The 19,719-nt window shown below is 38.6% G+C and overlaps 5 protein-coding genes across 7 annotated transcripts; 3 read left to right on the top strand and 2 right to left on the bottom strand.

Moving 5' to 3' along the window:
• Nucleotides 1-2,151: 2,151 nt before the first annotated feature.
• On the bottom strand, nt 2,152-5,509 carry LOC103847693. Of its 2 annotated transcripts, XR_004450248.1 has the most exons (3): nt 4,491-4,508; nt 3,030-3,464; nt 2,152-2,845 (listed from the first exon to the last, which is right to left on the bottom strand). XR_004450248.1 is itself a non-coding variant. In XM_033277330.1 (2 exons), the coding sequence occupies exons 1-2, from the start codon at nt 3,237-3,239 to the stop codon at nt 2,549-2,551; spliced, it is 507 nt and encodes a 168-aa protein (XP_033133221.1). In that variant the 5' UTR covers nt 3,240-5,509; the 3' UTR covers nt 2,152-2,548. The 2 variants fall into 2 exon arrangements, 1 of the variants encoding a protein (XP_033133221.1); XM_033277330.1 differs by having other exon boundaries at nt 3,030-5,509.
• Nucleotides 5,510-5,761: 252 nt separating this feature from the next.
• On the top strand, nt 5,762-7,213 carry LOC103847692 (autophagy-related protein 8f). Of its 2 annotated transcripts, none has more exons than XM_009124771.3 (6): nt 5,762-5,988; nt 6,214-6,268; nt 6,362-6,417; nt 6,596-6,648; nt 6,729-6,847; nt 6,919-7,213. In XM_009124771.3, the coding sequence occupies exons 2-6, from the start codon at nt 6,232-6,234 to the stop codon at nt 7,008-7,010; spliced, it is 357 nt and encodes a 118-aa protein (XP_009123019.1). In that variant the 5' UTR covers nt 5,762-5,988; nt 6,214-6,231; the 3' UTR covers nt 7,011-7,213. The 2 variants fall into 2 exon arrangements, with proteins under 2 accessions (XP_009123019.1, XP_033133222.1); XM_033277331.1 differs by having other exon boundaries at nt 6,214-6,289; nt 6,338-6,417.
• Nucleotides 7,214-7,457: 244 nt separating this feature from the next.
• LOC103847691 (root meristem growth factor 6) lies at nt 7,458-8,466 on the top strand. Its single transcript, XM_009124770.3, has one exon. It carries the CDS (start codon nt 8,120-8,122, stop codon nt 8,363-8,365), a length of 246 nt encoding a protein of 81 aa, XP_009123018.1. The 5' UTR covers nt 7,458-8,119; the 3' UTR covers nt 8,366-8,466.
• Nucleotides 8,467-8,535: 69 nt separating this feature from the next.
• On the bottom strand, nt 8,536-10,476 carry LOC103847690. Its single transcript, XM_009124769.1, has 5 exons — nt 10,122-10,476; nt 9,944-10,021; nt 9,787-9,871; nt 9,630-9,718; nt 8,536-8,848 (listed from the first exon to the last, which is right to left on the bottom strand). The coding sequence occupies exons 1-5, from the start codon at nt 10,404-10,406 to the stop codon at nt 8,711-8,713; spliced, it is 675 nt and encodes a 224-aa protein (XP_009123017.1). The 5' UTR covers nt 10,407-10,476; the 3' UTR covers nt 8,536-8,710.
• Nucleotides 10,477-10,564: 88 nt separating this feature from the next.
• On the top strand, nt 10,565-14,394 carry LOC117127507 (uncharacterized protein At3g43530-like). Its single transcript, XM_033278059.1, has 5 exons — nt 10,565-11,601; nt 11,722-12,414; nt 12,489-12,650; nt 12,725-13,590; nt 13,683-14,394. Exons 1-5 carry the CDS (start codon nt 11,389-11,391, stop codon nt 14,392-14,394), a joined length of 2,646 nt encoding a protein of 881 aa, XP_033133950.1. The 5' UTR covers nt 10,565-11,388.
• The last annotated feature ends 5,325 nt before the right edge of the window (nt 14,395-19,719 follow it).

The following is a 19,719-nucleotide window of genomic DNA, read 5'->3' as shown; positions in this document are numbered from 1 at the left end:
TTGCGATCTCTTAGAATCTGAATGGCTGTTATAGCAGATTTTGGTTTCAATTCATTTTGTAACCGAACCTTCATTCTTTTCGAAGTAATGACATTTACAGTTTAGCAAAAAAAAATATTCACTTTAGGCTGTGTAAAAAATCACCTTTCTATTGAATTATATTTGCAATTGCAACAAGAGCTTTATAGCATTTAGAACCATATTATGACTTGTTGAGAGTGTCACCAAAATAAAAAGACCTTTCTTGTTTGAGTCGAAAGCATCAGGTCCTGTTCGTTTCATGGTCACCATCGTCAGTGACCAGCGACTGCGACATGATGTCGTTGATAGTTGTTCGTTTGAAGGTCGCGCGATTGGTCGCAGTGATTGTCGCTATGTTGTTCGTTTCCATGTCGCGCGATTGATCGCAGCGGTTGTCGCTATGTTGTTCGTTTCGGTATCGCTGGCGACCAAATATTTATTTTTGACATACATTTGCTCTTTTGTACTTAGGTTTCGTCAAAAATGTGGCTAAATCATTAAACTGTAAAGTGTAATAAATCACACATGGATGCAATATGTTTAATCGTTTCAGTTTCTTATATTTTTTCTTGTACAAGTTCACTTTTGTTTATGAGTTGTCACATCAATAAACTATAACTCTAATTAAAAAATCTACACTTGAATATCATTTCTTGTAACTTAGAATATTGAAAAAGTCTAAATAATAAAGAAAGTGGTCATACAAGTAACTAATAATAAACATCAGTACAAACTCAAATCAAATAAACTAGTAAGGTAATCGATATCCTCTACTCAACTCATTACAAATATGATCACGTAAATCTTCCATGGCTCTATCACCAGTCGGCTCATATGGAATATGTCCATCATAACCATCACCATCTTCTTCTTCTTCATCATCTTCCTCTTCATCTCTTTCTTCTTCATCATTATCACCATGTGTATGATATTCTTCTCTTTTCTGCCAACGCACCAAATCATTATCTTCTCGATGTGAATCACGTATGAAGTTGTGTAGTGCCATCGTTGCCGTCACTAGCTTTATTCATTTGATCAAACCATATTTTGGATGCCTACGGTCAAGAATTCTCCATTTTGCTTTCCACACTCCAAATGTCCGCTCAATCACTGATCACAAGCTTGAATGTCTTCGGTTAAACACCTCTCGAGTGTTCGTTGGTGGCCCTCCTCTGTTGAACTGATCGAGATGATATCGAACTCTACGATACGGACCAAAATACCTTGTTCTTGTGGGATATCCAGCATCAACCAAATAATACTTTCCATTTGGCGGATGTGGAAAAAATGGCTCATTCCTCGCACAATAAGTCAATACCTTTGTGTCATGAGCTTTACCCGGCACACCCACATAAGCATATATGAACTTCATATCAAAGTTACATATAGCAAGGACATTCATGGTTGGCTCCTGTTTTCTGCCCCTGTATGCTTCTGCATTTCGCTTAGGAGGGCGAACTGAGATATGAGTTTCATCCAATGCTCCAATACAGTCTTTAAAAAATGGCCAGTATCGATCATCATTTCTCAAAGCAGGACATACTCTTGTGAACTCACCATCTTCTGGTTTTAGTGCATCTGCAGCAAATTTCAAGAGAGCACTCAAAACCTCACCAAGTTTCCTTTTGACTGTATCTAACGAACGCTGATATCTTTGTGCAATAACCCGTACTGTCTTATCTTGACTCACCACTTCAAGGAACATTGCAACCGCTTCTTCAATATAGACATTGTGTGTCTCTTCTAACCCATATCTCGTTGCTAACATCTTACACAGATCTTGAAATGTCCTCTGATTCATGCGAAGAATATTATAACACTGTTGATCTTACCCGTGCATAAGTTGTTGAACATGATTCCATCCAACACCTCGATCTGTTCTATGAAGCAATCTCTCTGGCTTAAGCACATCAACTTCATGCTCTTCCTCATAATCATCCTCAGCATCATCCAAGTACCACCTAACCATCTGCAAAGCATTAAAATCACATATATATATATATATATATATATATATATAAGTTGCGAATTTGAGCATAAGTTGGTTAAAAAAAAACCCAACTTCCTATCACATTAAAAAAAAAACAACTTCCAATTTAAGCAGACATACACGAGAATAATGCTACCAGATGGTCATGGTTCCTAACTTCCTATCACATTAAAATACTACAATCTGAGTCATAACAAAAGAAATGAAACAAAAGTCATACTTAAAAAAAATACTACAATCTGAGTCATATTAAAACAATCATACTGAAACAAACATTACAATCCTTCATATATCTTAACTCTAATCATATTCTCAAGATATCTAATCTTATCATCATCACTAGAGAAAGACATAAAAGCCATTCTGTTTTCTTCAACAGCTTTGAGATGGTTAACTGCAGCAATGTGAAATGGTGACCACTTTATAATTTCAGGCAGCTCATTAAGTATCTCCAACACAGAGTGCACACGGAATTTGCGATCCTGCTGCAACACCACACGATCCTCTGCCATTATCTCTACCATCTTTTCTGCTATCTTATTTTTTTTCAGCCAGAATTGCATTCCTTAGAACATAAGGCTCTTGATCAAATTCCTTACGCTTTATTTTTGAACATCCAGCTCTACTTGTTCCTTCTCTTGGTGCTGGCATATCAGTGTCAACTGAATCAGACTCGTCATCCTTCTCTGCATCTATTCTAGAATCTAAGCTAGTTTCTCCTTGCTGAGCACACCATCCTTCTGCTCCAGTTACAGTAACAGCACCAAACTCTGCTTTAAACACATCCATGTTTGGAGGCACTTTGGTCTTATACTTTCTTGCACCTTGCCATTCCTGTTTAAGAAGAACAAATTTTAGTATATTTGAAACATACAATATTTTTCAATGTCTAATATTTTTTTCAAGCTAATACTGATTCAATGTCTAATATTTTTCTCTCTAAACACCACTCTAAGCAGAAAGGGAACTCTAATAGTGACATTATTAAAGCACTGAAGACTAAGAGAAAGATACTTACCGCAATGCGTTGATTCCACCAAGCATCCGACATCTCCAACCTTCCCAAAGCATCATAGACAAGCCCGGTTCTATTGTGGGTAAGCTTCTTGAACTTGACATATGCTTTTCTATTAATATCAACCTTGTTCTTAAACCTGTCCCATATCCATCTCTTACCAAATTTTTCTTCAAACTTATTTACGATGAACTCTCTTCCAGATAGATTCATGCCACTCCTTGGTCTGTTCCCTTTCCTTTTCTCATCAGCATAAAGAGCAAAGAAATACCTAACGTCTTCATCGGTCAATTTCTAAATAACAAGTCTCATCAATAGACAAACAAGCTAAACTAGCAGAAAAAACAATCACAAAAGATCTAAGAAACTAGAACTGCCTAAAACACTTACGTCATCAGTCATTCTTTTTATCTTGTCTTGTTGTGATTTATGTCCAAACTTGAAAAAATAATACAGACCTAAGTGAATCAAAGGTGACGAGCTAACAATATAAGCCAATCATTGACATCTATCCACACTGTGTCATTAAGAAAGAAAAACTGAAACAACAATCTATCAAAAGCACACAAATTTTGACTCTTGTGAATTGATTGTTATAAAAGACATAAAAGAGGTTATAAACTTGTAAAGACAAGAGTGGTTTGGTCGGATAGAAATGATTAATTATTCATAAAACTACAATTCATATCGACTTGATTATTGTAACCAAGGTGCGTGCATGATATGTGACAACCAATTTAAACTACCTAGCTATTATCATTGTTATAATATGGAAGAAATATTTCATAAGCATACGAACTAACAAGAGTCTTGTAGTAATATATCATTTTCTTAGTCTTCTTATCATCTATGCATCAAACGTATAAATATGTTACTTAACGAAGCTTTATTCAGACCAAACTATAAAAGACTTGAAAGCAAATGCAAGAACACTTTGTCACAGACCAAAAAGAAGTCAAACCCATGTCTGAAAACATTCACAGGAACTCAAACCCATGTTTGATAATCTGATTAAAAACGAAGATTTGATAATGAAAATCTTAAATCTAAAAACAACCCATATCAAGAATCAAAAAACCCAACAGCCAACTTAATTAATCTAAAGGTTCCATTATCGTAACACAAAACGCAGAGAGAGAGAGAGGAGAGAGAGAGAGAGAGAGAGAGAGAGAGAGAGAGAGAGAGAGAGAGAGAGAAGAGAGAGAGAGAGAGAGAGAGAAGAGAGAGAGAGAGAGAGAGAGGAGAGAGAGAGAGAGAGGAGAGAGAGAGAGAGAGAGAGAGAAGGAGAGAGAGAGAGAGAAGAGAGAGAGAGAGAGAGAGAGAGAGAGAGAGAAGAGAGAGAGAGAGAGAGAGAGAGAGAGAGAGAGAAGAGAGAGAGAGAGAGAGAGAGAGAGAGAGAGGAGAGAGAGAGGAGAGAGAGAGAGAGAGAGAGAGATGAGAGAGAGAGAGAGAGAGAGAGAGGACCTTGAGCAGAGAAGGTTCCCTGTAGCCGCCGGAGATAGATCGGAGAGAGAGAGAGCTTGAGCAGAGAAGTTTATGTGTGGCCAGGAAATAGATCGGAGAGAGAGAAGTTTCTGGTGATTTTTTTTTTTGGCATGAGTTTGTATTAGGGTTAATGGCAATGTATTGTGATTCTGTAAATATATTTAGGGTAGTTTGTCTTTTTAAGTTTTTTTTTCTAGTCGTACGATTGTGGTCGTGCCGCTGAAATTTCTAGCGTTCAAAATTTTAAATCGCTGATCGCTAGCGTTTGGTCGCTGAGATCAGTCGCTGAACGCACGACCAATAAATGAACAACAATTGGTTTTTGAAGTTAGTCGCTGACGCTAGCGATCAGCAAACGAAAACGGCCTTACTAAGATTCAGCTCTCTTTCAGTTGGTATCAAAGACAAAATGGTCTTTTTATCATGTTATCGAGTAAGATTCAGCAACAAATAAGAATGAACTAGCTACTTTCGTCCGAGAAACACTTGCGGAGTACAAAACACGATATACGTGACGAGTTTATACAGTCCATAGAACATGCTCTAGTCATGTAAATCCAGACACAACAACAAGAGGTTCTACCTCAACTGGATGACGTCTACTCTAACGAAAAAGGATTTGATCTTATAAAGAGATCCACGGAGCTCCAATCTTTGATGTGTATGAAGATGAATTAAATACTCCAGAGCCTATTGACATCCTCGATCTAATCATATATAACATGTATAATGAATATATGCCCTTTGAAGTAGATCATAAAGACATACGACATCAAATTCACTGGAATTCAAGAGGTGAAAGACAGGAAAATTGAAACAACAAAAGGTGTTGACTATACTCTACAGCCAATGTAATTTATTTTTCCAGCTATTTCTAAAGCTATTTTTATTTTCTAAAGAATAAAAAAAATTTTTGTTCAAAAAAAAGAATAAAATTTTAACAGTCAACTTAAAATTAAAAATTCTAACAGTAAAAGTTTTGAAAATCGCAAACAATCGGACCACCCAAGCAAGGCCTGTTAACTACACCAAACTGGACCTCAAAAAGTAAAAGAGATTAAAAGCTGAGTTGTCAATTCCATTGTGACCCTTTTTTTACTCTGAATCTAACTAGAAGTTACAAGGGGTAAATATGTCATATCCCATGCAGGAAACGTAATCCCGGTATATGCGGTTCTTGTTTATCCTTTTTTTTCGAGGCAGTAATAATAACGTGCACAGCTCCCTCGTACACCGTCAGTTAGATTAACGGTTACGATTTTGTGTTCCACTATCACAGCTAATATACACCGTCCGATTTTCTTAGATGGTTCTAATCAAAAAGCCACGTCAGCAGAGGAGTCTAGACATTACTGTGTTCCATCTGTATTCAATCGCAGAACTTTCGTAGCTCTTTGTTTATTTGTCATCGAAAGCAGCATCGAGTTCTTGAGAAGTGCTTCGATCGAAGAAAAGCTTTCGTCTTTGTAATCAACAGGTTCGATCATTATCGCGATCTCGTAATTCGTTTAGATTACTAAAGGTTGGGCTTTTCTATGTTGATCAATCGATTTAAGTTTTAGCTTTAGGAGAGAGTCTCTATATGTGTGAGACGAAAAGGGTTATCTTTGATTGATTGATGGGTATGTTAGATTATAGTCGCTGAACTCTATAAACCACTAAGAGATAATGATCGGTTGTTTTTGATGGTTGGCTTGTGTAGGGTGTGAAAGAAGAAGTAATGGCAAAAAGCACGTTCAAGCAAGAGCATGACCTAGGTTTGGTTCGGTTACCCTTTGTTTTTGTGTTTTGTTTCTCAAATCCATTTGGTTAATGATGATGGTGTTTTTTTTTGTTTTTTGAACGTTCAGAGAAGAGAAGCGCAGAGGCTGCTCGGATCAGAGAGAAGTATCCAGATAGGATTCCGGTGAGACCCTCTGTGTTCTTTCTTTCTTTCTTAATTCCTTTTGTGATTTTCTGAAGCTCAAGTGATGCTTGGTGACATTTTACGTCTTCGTTTGAGTTGATTTGCATAATCCATAACTGCTAACTTCTTTATCAAATGGTTGAAGTGACACTTGAGTGTATGTGTTTGTGGGATCCAGGTGATTGTTGAGAAGGCTGAGAAGAGTGATATACCGACCATCGACAAGAAAAAGTATGCATATTAATATCCATCTCTCATTAACGGACCTGACTTTGTTATTGACAACTAAGCTTCTTTTTTATTTTGAGTAGATACCTAGTCCCGGCTGATTTGACAGTGGGGCAATTCGTGTATGTCATTCGCAAAAGAATCAAACTGAGTGCAGAGAAGGCTATCTTTATCTTTGTGGACAATGTTCTTCCTCCAACAGGTAGATCTTTTCAACACAATCAAGAAGCGTCTACTTATAAACGTCTGATGTTGATAACAACACTTTTGCAGGTGCGTTGATGTCAGCTGTGTACGAAGAGAAAAAGGAGGAAGATGGGTTCCTCTATGTCACTTACAGCGGAGAAAACACTTTTGGATATTGATCTCCCTAGATCTCTCTCGCTGGATATTTCATTTCTCTATTTCGCTGTATACATCATCGTCATCTTATTAGTTATTTAAGCAAGCAAGCAAACAGCCTATGTACTTCTCTAAGAACGTTCGGTTGGGCGTTAATGTGTACAGTAAACATGAAATAATAATGTATATAAAACATGCTCTAATAATATCTATTAGTTCTTCAAAATAATCTGAAAACATACTTTCTATGAACCATCATCACAACTCGATTGTGTTTTCTTACGTGTTCCGCTCTATAAGCCAACTTCACATGATACGGTGAGGGCAACATGGTATTGACAAAGGCAAAAAGAAAGTCTATAAAACCCAACGAAACAGAACAGCATTGTGCCACGTGGGATACACGGTTGAGAATGGCCGGTGATGTTAAGAAAAGGGTCCCCACATTGTCGTAAAAGGAAGGGGAGAGAGGAGGAGACGGTCAGACCATGCTGTCTTGTTCTAACTTCTTACACTTTCAGTACTGTTATTGTTTCTTTGTTTGAACTTGTCAAAAGTTTTAGCTAAAATATCATTTAGTTATGAACCATCCTCAAAGATTCTTTAATTTTAAGGTCCCCAACGTTAACGAAATAACGTTGATGCTAAACATAATGTGTAATAGTGTCCTTATAAGATTGATATGATTGTCAATTTGTCCTGTCCACGTCGACTAGGAGTTAGGAGAGTGATCTATGTGAGTTAAACTACCGTTGAAATTGTAATAGTTGGATACAATAGTGATGGGGAAGAATAAGCTTATTAGTAAATGGAAGAAGGAAAAAACGAGATATTGACCCCCCAAAGTAGACAAAAGGTTCGGCGGATCAAGACACCCACTATACTTGGGATAGATACGTATATAAATACATAAATGAATGAGAAAACATATTTGAAATAGATAGACAAGAGAGAAGGTAAAAGAACAAGAGAGGAACAAGAGCATGTTGTGATAGTGAAGGACCCCTCCCCCCACCTGCATTCAATGCTTGTCTTACTCTCTCTATTATCTTTCTTCTGCCTACAAATACTCTTATCTTCCCTATAAACAGACACACGCATATAGTATCCGAAGAATAACAAGAAGGAGGTCATGTATTGCCCTGTGAAGCGTGGGCTCTCTTCGATGGTGTTTTGTTTCATTCTTCTGCTTTTGTCATCCAACGTTGGTTGTGCCACTGCTCGGCGTCTAAGGTTTCACAAGCATCATCACAAGGTTGCTTCTTTGGTACAAGACGTCAGGAGGGTGCTAGGTGGAGAGGAGACGGGGGGAGATGTAGTAGTCATGGATTATCCTCAGCCTCATCGCAAGCCTCCCATCCACAACGAGAAGGCTTGATTATATATCACACATCATATACTGTGATATGCATTCACCATTTTGGTGGTTGTACTTGTAATGACTCTTGTGCTAATATAAAAATATATTTCAAGACCAAAGTATTTTGTAATTCTCTGGAATGTGCTGATTTGAGAACTCTTCACCGCCTTTTTAGCTCTAGGCAAGAATAGTAGAACGTAACCAACATGGTCATTCATTACCAAGAATACCAATGTCTGTGAGAGGTACAAAACCCTCACTGCCAGCTCAAATCTTAGCTAACGGTAACATTTCACAAAGTAGCGACCATACACTTTAGGATGAATGACATGAAGAAGAATATTGTTAAGTAGATTCTAGCTTTCAGCTACAAGGAACGACAAATGGTTTCACAAAATCAAGGAACTCAGATGTTCTGACGCCAAGCTTCAGATCAATCTCTCCCCCGCCCAGCCAGAAGAAGTCCGGTCTAAGTTTGGCTATGGCCTCATCCAATATCACCTGTCATTTCCCAAACCCCATCCACCTCATCAGTACTGCTCAATCTCAATACAGAAAACTAGATTTCATGTTATACATATCTCCACCAAACGAACTTACAACTCTATGAATACTAACTAGGTCTAAAAAATTATTCTGAAAGAGTAATGTGTCACAGTAGCAAAAGTAGTGTGGTCTGAACGTTAAAGTGGGCTATTTCTGCACAGATCTACACATTCAACAAAATTAACGCCATTTAAGTCTCTCTGCCTGACGCCTATTACTACTAACTCTTGTACGAATAGTTTCAAAGAAGGTATTGAATTATTTATGGAGAAACTACAAAAGACAATGAGTGGGACAAACACTTTAACACTATCTGGCTCACAAGAAAAACTCTTAACTAACTTTGTGTCCGTATAAAATGCAAACAGTGTTAAAATGTACCACACCTCCATTACAGACCTTAAAGATAAAAAAAAGCAAGACAAAAAAAGTAGCTGTGTAACCCATTGGGGATTGTACCCTTCAGGGCCTCTTTGACAATTAGGACAAGAAACAAATAGACTGTGATGTCTGGAAAACGCTTGGCAAGCACATGTGTGTGAAAGGGCAAACTCTCTGTAACTATTTATAAAACACAAAAGACAGTGCAAAACTGGTTTGTCTAGGAGAAGAAAACACAAGTGGGTAGAGGCTACTCTCATGTCTTAAACATGTCTAATATCAAATGAGCAAGCACCAACAGATGATCACCAAAAAAAAAAAGACAAAACCTTGTACAATGGAAACAAAAACTTACCGGTATGCTTGTCTTCATCCCTACACAGGTTACCGCATTGTGCTCAAACCCAGTCAGTTCAATCGACGTCTCCTCGGGAGCAAGTCTCACTACACGCAGAGATTAGAGAAAGCATCAGGAGACAGAAGTAAAATAACTAGCTAATGATCACACTTACGATTAAATCTTTTCTTCGGGATCTTGCCCTCGTTTAGTGAGTAAAGAAAGTTCTTCACTGCTTCCGCATTGAATCTGGCAGTATACTGTCAGATGAATACAGTTAGAAACGAAAACAAAGGTGCGAATGCTGTAACTGTAAGAATCATTAGGAGCACCTGAACAACAACCACATAGTATTTGGAGTTGTTGCGATCACTGCAATCCAAAACATTTGATGAGGCTTGAGTATTAACCTGAGTAAACCCATATGAAAAGGAACAACCTTTATGGCATTGATTCAAGAAGTGTAACAAGAAACTCTATCAACCTAAAAAGCAGTAGACTTTGACGTACCAGGACAATGCTCTTGCAGAGATGGTCGACGGAGGAAGCTCCGAGGACGTCGCGGCGGGATTCAAGAGGCCAGTCGTAGTAATCTGGAGCGACCCTCTTGAAGGAGAAGTCATTAACGCCGCCGGAGCGGAGAATGGCGGAGAGGCGAGACACTGTTTGGCTTTCATCATCCGGTAGAGAAGGCGACGAACTCTCCGGGAGAATCGAGCTTTCGAGAGTCGAGATTCTACGGAGGATATCGATTTGGAGTCTCTCGAGCTCCGCCGCCGCTGAAGCCTCCCCCATGCCTCTATTCCGATTTTCACTTCCTCGCCGTAAGAAACTGTCTCCTCGTACGACGATTTTGTGATCACATGTGTTCGTGTCTACGGTAGATTAGAAAGGGTCAGTATAATCTGAGTCGTTAATTTATCTTGTATCCTTCACAGGCGGAGATTAACTCCATATGCCCTCTACCCTCCAAAAAAATCCCCATTTATCCCTTTATTATAATATAATTTCTTTTTCATTTTTTTTTAAATAGAAAACGTGGCTAAAGACAGATTGCCCTAAACTAATTTAGTTATTTACAAGATCCAACCAGAAAGATCCGACCCATACAATACAAACCCTAAAACCCGACCCATCTAAACCAAAACGATGTCGTTTTGTATCACTCAACATTCTCTTCTCCAAAATTTTCAATCATCGGGTCTGTCTCTCCTCTTGCGACACTCTCTATTGCAAAATCGGAGATTGAAACCCTAGAGTATCTATTTTCGTTCTTCTTTGTTTGTTTTCTATCTAAATCGAAAATCCATCTTCCTTCTTCCTTGTTGGTTCGTGTCTCAACTATCTCTTTGTCTCTCTTGTCTGAAACCCTAAAGTCGAGACCGCTTTGTTTCTTCATCCTCCTTTGTCGAAATCGAGGCTCCATCTTTGTTCCTTGTGGTAAGTGATTAGTTTCCCTTTATTTGGTTGTTATTTGGTCGAATTTGTATGTAGATTTGAAAACAAATTTGGGGAAAACTTTGAATGTGTCTTATGTTTAGATATTGGTTTTGAAATTGGATAAGAACTTGGTAAATCTATTGTTTAGGTATATATTACATAGAATCTATTGTTTCCGATTTGAGTTATAAATTGTATTTAATTTTTGTTAATAAAATTGTATTGGGGAAACTTAGTTGATGTTGTGTTGTTGTTTTGCGGTTTGAATTTAGAGTGATTGAGTGTTGTAATGTCTTGTACAGGAAAATTATGAAGAAAAATCAAAAGGTAGTCCCCAATGAAAGTCGTCGTCAGTCTCTTAGAGTCAGGAAACCGGACTCGGCTGCAAAAAAAACCAGAACCGAGAGTTCAGAAGAGCAAGAAAAGCAGTAAGAAGAGTAAGAAGAGTAGGCCAGTGAGAGAGCCAGCGAGAGCACCGAGTGTAGAATCGCTCTCAGTCTCAGATGAGTCCGAAAGAGAGGGGTCCGATAGTGAGGGGTCTGAAAGAGAGGTATATATTTTGTATTCATTGTTATTGTTTGTGAGAAATGCTGAGTAGTAATTAGCAGTAATACAAGTACTTTTTGTATTACTAGCATTACTAACATGTATAAATTTATTTTGATTGCAGGAAATGCAACCGAATCAACCCCTTGAGTTCTACTTCAAAAGCAGCGAGTTCCCCCAGAGTTCGAAGATACAAACTAAGTGCTTCGTGACCAGGACAGTAAAGCTCATCAGGGATAAGCCTGAGGCTGCGTGGTTCACAAGCCATCCTCAGTTTCGACATTTCTTCCACATGCCAGACGAAGATAACCTGAAGCTTCAGGGGATGTGGATGTTACTACTGCGCACCATTTGTACTCCAGAAGATGATGTTGCATGGTTTGCGGTTAATGGTGTACCCATCCGCTATTCTATGAGGGAGCATGCCCTCATCTCTGGGTTAGACTGCGGTGATTATCCACCAAACTATGAGAAGTTGGGAGGTTATAAGTTTGTGGATTATTACTTCCATGACAGAAAGAAGATCACCATCACTGATGTGAAGCAGAAGATGTTGTCTATGCCGCCGTGTCCAGATAGATTGAAGATGACAGTCTTGTTTTTTCTTGGTCGGGTTATCAGAGGAAAGCCGAAGGATGCTGGAAATTTAGACGACTTCATATTAAGGATGATGGACGATTTAGATGCTTGCAGATCATTTCCCTGGGGTCGTCTAACGTTTGAGGATGCAATAAAGGAGATTAAGCACGTGATGAACCATCTGAAGGGTGAAGTGAAAGAGGCATGCGCCTTTCCTGGTTTCATCATCCCTTTAGAGGTAAAGCATATAGTTTAGAAAAATTTTAATTGTTTTATAATTCAAATTTGACACTGTGACAATGGATTTTCTAGGTTCTGGCTTTTGAGTGTATTCCGGATCTGGGGAAGACGTTTAGAATCTATTCAGAGGACGCCAGTGAAGAATGTCCAAGGATGTGTAAGAGCCGGTTTACAAAGTCCAGTCTTAGGGGTTATCCTTTGGAAGACATATATGCTGCTGTTGGAGAAACAAAGGTACATGTATATATGTATAGTAGAAGCTAGTAGAACAAAAAACTCATTTGAGCTAACATTTGTTTTATTTTCAGGTTATCAACAGTGTCTTAGTTCCAACTATTGGTGAGCAAATTATGCTGGCTCGTATCATTGATGAGGAGCGAGAGTATGACCGTCAGGGCAGCCCAAGTGATACTTGGAACTACTGGTTAAATGTGAAGCAGAAGAATATTTGGTGGGAAGAGCTATATGAGTTGGATCAAGCTGCACGAGGAGTGTTGCCAAAAAAGAAAGACAAAGAGAAGGTGACGTTTGCAGAAGGATCATCCTCTAATTCTGGATTAGATTCGAGGTTGCAAGGTCTGGAAGAGAGGATTTTGGAGTTCATGGGAGAAAGATTTGTTGGACTTCACGTCACGGTGGAGACAATGTTAGAGGCTCAAAGCTCAAGGATGAGTGTTCTTGAAAAGAACCAGCGGCTTTTGAGAAGAAGGGCTAAGAAAATAGAAGACAGGCTAACTTCTATTGAGAGTAAAGTGGAGCCGAGTCATGGTGAAGACATGGATTTTCGACAGTGGGACAATGATACATATGAAGAGAAGGACAAAGCTTGTTCTGAGAAGGAGAAAGCTAATGCTGAGCACGAGGCTGGAAAAGAAAAGGATAACATCGAGAATACTGAGGAAGAGGGTGAGAAAGAGAAGGAAAATAGTGAGGCTGATGAGGAAGAAGACAATGAGAGTGAAAGTGAAGAGTTGAAGCAAATGAAGGAGAGAAGTAGAAGACAAGCTGCTAAATTGTGGAAGGAAATTGCGAATGAGGAAAAGATTGGAGGGAAACATGATGAAGAAGAAAGTGAAGAGAAAGAAGCTGAAACCAGTGAGGAAAAGGATGAGAACAATGATGAGAAAGATGAAGAAAAAGTGGTGGAATCTGAGGCTGAAGGGAAGATGATCAAGTAGAGGTTGGAGGGAAAGAGGATCAAGAAGAAGAAGTTGAAGGGAAGGAGGATGAAGAAGAAGAAGTTGAAGGGAAAGAGTCTGAAACCAGGGAGAAAGAAAAGGAGAAAAATGAGACTGAGGAGGTGGAATCTGAAGCACGGGAGACAGAGATAGAAAAAGGAACTCCGACACCACCACGTGGGAATCAGACAGAGAGAACTCCCAAAGATGATGACAATGAGCCTCGGGTTGAGCCTCGGGTTGAGACGAACAGAACCGGTGAAACTCCAACACCACCACATGGGAGTCAGTCAGAGGGAACTCCCAAAGTTGATGACACTGAGCCTCGGGTTGAGACAAACAGAACCGGTGAAACTCCAACACCACCACGTGGGAGTCAGTCAGAGGGAACTCCAACACCGCCACGTGGTAGGACTAAGGCAATGGCTGCGAGGAGACCAATAATTAGGCGTATGGAGGATGAACCTGGAAAAGGTGAGAAAGTTGTGGAAGAAGAGAAACAAAAGAAAGAGGCTGTGGAAACAGAGGAAAAAAGCAGGGAGAAAGTTGCGGATGAAGAGAAAAAAAAGGAAGAGGTTGTGAAGGAACATGCTGAGGAAGTTGTTGAGGAATACAGTGAGGAAGAAAAGCAAAGGTGGATCATGGTCGTTTACAAGGAAGCACCGAGTCCTTGGATCATGCATAGGTGCAAGGAGAATGTCGTTGTTGCTGCACCTAAGAAGAGTGGCAGACCAAAGAGGAAATCACAGTGGGTGCAGACTCCTTTCACGGAGGGGAAGAAGCGTAAAACAAAGCCTTAGGCTTTTATGTATTTGGGATGATAAGTATTTTGGCTTTTATGTATTTGGGATGTTAAGTATTTTGGATGTTTGAAACTTGGTAGTAGAATGTTTGAACTGCATAATTTGGATGTTTGAAACAGGTATGGAAAACTAGATTTACAAGTGTTACTATGTCCAAAAACGAGTAAGATAGATAACTAGAATTACTAGGTTTCTTACGCCTCAAAAGCACAAAAAAAAGAAAAAAGATATACCAAAAACTAGTAAACACATGTAAAACACTAAAAATGAAAAAAAATATTATTTAAAAAAGAATTAAAAAATGCATTTCACATGTAAAACGTGCAGCCGTCATAAATATCAAAATATTATTTTTAACACTTAGTAATACCTATGGTAATCCTCAAGGTGGTAGTAATACTACCATACACATAGTAAGACTATTGCAATTTTTACGTTTTTCTAGTAAAACCATCTCCGAGATAAATGTTTGGTAGTAGAACCAAAGTCATTTCCCTATTATTATCGTCATAGAAGATATTTACATAAACAATATACCAGAAATATGTATTTTGTTAAATTCTCCTTACTATATTCTCTACCATTCACATACTAACAATGAAAGTTAAGGAAGTTTTTGGGGAAACCGTTAAGATTTTCTTAAAATATTGAAAATAATTAACAAAAATAGTCTAATCTATATATTTATCACATACGTAGCCTACGAATTTAAAATAATCATATAATGATATTCTAAATTACACATAACCTAGTGATATATATTGGTTTCGAATTGCACATAATAATACCAGTAAAACTTAGTAATCCAAATTGCGCATAATAATACAAGTCAAACACACAGTAATCCAAATTTCACATAATAATACCAGAAATCTCTAGTAGTACAAATTGCACATAATAAACCTAGTAATCTTCAGTAAACCCTAGGTAGTACCTGAACCACTCCCACATTCAAAATACGATGCCATACCTTCTCCTCTGGCTCTGCCTCTGCCTCTGGCTCCTCTAGCTCCCCCTCTGCCTCTTTTGCCTCTTCCACGGGATTCTCCTACTGATGGAAATCTTGTTTGTTGTGGTTTTCCTTTCTTCTTGTCATAATCTGGAGGAAGTATTTTCTTTGCTTTAACATCTTCTGGTATAACCCAATCAGACATATGAGGAACAGGATATATGGTCCTGTGATAAGCCAAAGCCCATTGCTCCACCCAATAGTATTTTGAACAATACTCAGATAGATGAAGTTCCCTTCCCGCTGCCTTAGACATGAATGTGGCAGCAGCCACTGCATGCACACAAGGGTATTTGTCTTTATCAAATTGCTCACAACTGCAAGTATTCCTAGCCATGTCAACAGTATAAACCTTGCCGTCAGTACCATGCACACTGTACTCAAGATGGAAGCTGTTTAGTTCGTCAATTGTAAGAAATCCCGCATCAATACATCTTTTAGACATTTCGGTTTCCAAAATAGGCACAAGCTTCAGTGTGTATGGTATTTCAGCTGCCTCCTTCCTATGGTTGTTAAACCATTCAGACATTTTCGCAATGATAACATCAAACATTGGTAGTAAGGTATACTTTCTCGCTTCCTTGATAACACCATTAAAAGATTCTACTGAATTCGTGGTGTCAACATTGTACCTATCTCCTCTGAAGTAACATCTAGCCCACTTCTTCTCTTCAACACTTTTGTCAAGATACGCTGCTGCACTAGGATACCTCCGGCGAAAAGCATGATATTGGTACTTGAACTCAGCCTCCGTATAAGCGTGTGCGCAGTCTCTAAACTTGCTTGCACAAGTATCTTTGTTGTTATGGACGTGGGCTTTAACATTCTGAGACAAATGCCATATACAATACCCATGTTCGGCCTCAGGGAACACTAGACGTACTGACTTGATCAAGCTTTTGTTTCTATCTGAAAGAAATACCAATCCCGGGACATCAGATATCACTGATTTCAACTGTTCCATAAACCATATCCAGCTTTCATCATTCTCACCATCATCTGCTACACCAAACGCAATTGGGTAGTGGTGATGATCAGGATCCTGAGCAGTCGCAACAAGGAGAACTCCACCATAAACATTCTTCAGGTGTGTTCCATCCACAATGAGGACTTTCCTCATCGCACTGAACCCTTCTATGCTAGCTCCCAGGGCAAAAAACAGATACTTAAATTTGTTGGCCTCATCCACTACCACACGAGTTCTTGTGCCAATATTTGTCTGCTCCAGCATGTGCATATAACAGTATAATAAAGTAAAACTCTCTTCTGGACTTCCTCGCACTTCATTAGCAGCTTCTCTTTTTCCTCTCCATGCTGAGGTGTATGAAACATGCACACCAACCTTTCGATGAACCAAATCGATCAGAACTTTGGGAACTGGTGTGTCAAATGTACCAGGATAATCTTGAGCCAAAACAGATGCAACGATTTGTGATGTGCCTTTCCTTCTATTAGGCAGTGTTCTTGTAGTAACAACAGAACATGTATGATGCTTGATGTAACTTCTAACCGTCCAAAGATCTGTATTCTTTAACTTTGCAACTCGCACAAACCACTTGCAACCGTCTTTGGCTCCTCGGCATTTAACGACAAATCTCTGAGTATCCGACTTAGTTATATCAAACTCAAAACATTTCTTATGTGAAGCCGTCTGAATATGGACTTTTGCTTCCTCCTTGGTTCTAAATTCTTGACCTAAAACCAAACCTGTACCATCATCCCGTGGCTGATAGACAACTACTGGTCTTACTTCTGTATCTTCAAACACTTACTCATCTCTTTCCGTGACATTCTCACCCATCTCAATCTCTCCGTGAAAAGTGAGCACACCACCAGTACCTTCATTACCAGTTGCATCATTCTCAGTACCATCTTCATCACCAACCTCTCTATCAGGCAGTGTTCTTGTAACGACAAAACATGTATGCTGCTTGATGAAACTTCTAACCGTCCAAATATTTGACGTCTTTAACATTGCAACTCGCACAAACCAATTGCACCCATCTTTGGCTCCTCGACATTTAACCACAAATCTCTTAATGTCTGACTTAATTATATCAAATTCAAAAGATTTCTGATACGACGCTGCTTGAATAAGAACTTTTGCTGCCTCCTTGGTTATAAATTCTTGACCTATAACCAAATCCATACCATCATCCCGTCTCTGATTGACACCATCATGCATCTCAATGTCTTCGTGAAAAGTGAGCACACCACCATTACCATCTTCATCACCAGCCTCTATAGCCTCTCTATCAGATAGACCGATATAGACATCAGTTTCATCATTCTCAGTACCATCCTCATCACCAGCCTCTGTAGCCTCTCTATCAGATAGACCGACATAGCTATCAGTTTCATCATCCTCTTCTGAAAGTTGCACTTCTTCATTGATGAACTCCACATGTAGAACACTTCTACACTTCTCATGATTTACTTGCAGTAGATAACCAAAAACGTCTTCATCATTCCAGATGTATGATGGCTTGTACGAATACAATACCATTGGAAAGTAACTAATCTTCACTTGCACCTTAGATTCATCTACCCTTATCTTTCTGCAAATACGCTCAACCAAAGCATAGTAAGTGATATCTTCCATTGATTTCCTCAACACAATCGTGTGGATTTCATCTTCTCCTTCACCACCTCCTGAGATCCATTTTATTTCAGCCCCATCTTTCATATAATATCCCCCATAATCAAAACAAATGATTGTGCAATTCGGATTTTGCATTTTCCTGAAATAAAATAGAATATCATTAGAATTCTCATTATTAAGATGTTTAGAATTAATTATCACACCGTACAATCTTCTCTTACTAATACTAATTTAATTCAGTACTATACATAGTAATACTAGAAATCACAGTAAGAAATATCAATATAGTAATCCTAGTATTTCCAGTAAACCTTTTTTCTTTAGTAAAACTAGTTATACCAGTAATACCCAGAACTTATCCTTGAACTAACTAATTCGCTTTTAGGACCCTATTGTTAGTATTTTACATCAACCATGATGTATAATTCATCTTAAATGAAATTACACACAGAAAATCATCGAAACACACATAAAAATACCCAAAATCTATAAACACAGTTTTCAAAATCTTTTTAAATCTCTCATAATTTTCACTGGATCTTCTTTTTTTTTACACTAGCCGAGATATACACTTGTTTTAATAACATTTCAGCAAAAAAAATTCATCCAAAACGGACGTTAAAAATACCCGATAGCCCTAAACACAGTTTTTGAAATCGTTTTTAATCTCTCAAATTTTCATCAAATCTTACTTTTTTAACGTTACCCATCATATACACGATTTTTAAATGTAATATCACAAAAAAATCATCGAAAACGAACCTGAATTGCCTATTTTTTGAGCTTCAAAAAACGCTAATGGAGGATGAGAGGAAGAAGCTTGTACGATGAAGAAGGAGACATGTGGGTCAGGAGAAATCTGATTGGTTAAGGTTGTTTTGTGGGCCATGTAGGTTGTTGAATTATGGTTGGTTTATTTAATTGGAGAATAAATGAAAGGCTAGTTTGGGGAGTGCAAGGATAAAAGGGTAGGAAGAATAGAGAAGGGGCAGTAAGAATTCATTTAAGGGGGTATGGGGTATATGGAGTTAATCTCCTTCACAGGCGGAGTTTAACTCGAGATGCCCCTCCCTCTCCATTAGAAATGCTGATTTCACCCTTACAATAAACGAATATAGTTTTTATTTTTTTTTTTAAATATAAAATCGGTAGATCGTGGTTAAAGACGCTAGGGACCTTAATGAAACAACTTATTACCAACCCGACCTACTTTACCCGACCCAACCAAACTGAACCGGATCCTATTCTCTAAACGAAGCGTTTCGTCTCTCTCCCTCTCTATCTAAATCTAAATCCCGTCTCGTCCCTCTCCGGCTTCTCTCTTGCGATTGCGCAAAACCCTAGCCTCCGTGCTTTGTGGCTTTCTCCGTCGTCCTCCTCCGTCTAAATCGAGAATCAATCAATCTCTCTGTGGACGTCTTCTCTCCCTCTTATTTCTCATTTCTCGGGTCTCAACTCTCTAGAGTCGAGAACTGCTTCGTTTCTTCTTCTTTCTCCGACGAAATCTAGTCTCCATCTTCGTTCCTTTTCGTAAGTGAGTAGTTTCCTTTGAGTATTACATTGTTGAGATGTAATAATTGATGTTTGCTATGCAGTTTGCATTTGGAGTAATTGACAGTGACTTGTTGTGTTTTTAACAGCGTTTCTAATTTCTTGTACAGGAAATGAAGGGCCGAAAAAGAAAAAATCCATCTACTACGTGCGTTGGCAA

This window comes from Brassica rapa, chromosome A08 (genome assembly GCF_000309985.2).
Source record: "Brassica rapa cultivar Chiifu-401-42 chromosome A08, CAAS_Brap_v3.01, whole genome shotgun sequence".
Classification (NCBI taxonomy): Eukaryota; Viridiplantae; Streptophyta; class Magnoliopsida; order Brassicales; family Brassicaceae; genus Brassica; species Brassica rapa.
This window is presented reverse-complemented; position numbering and strand designations above follow the sequence as displayed.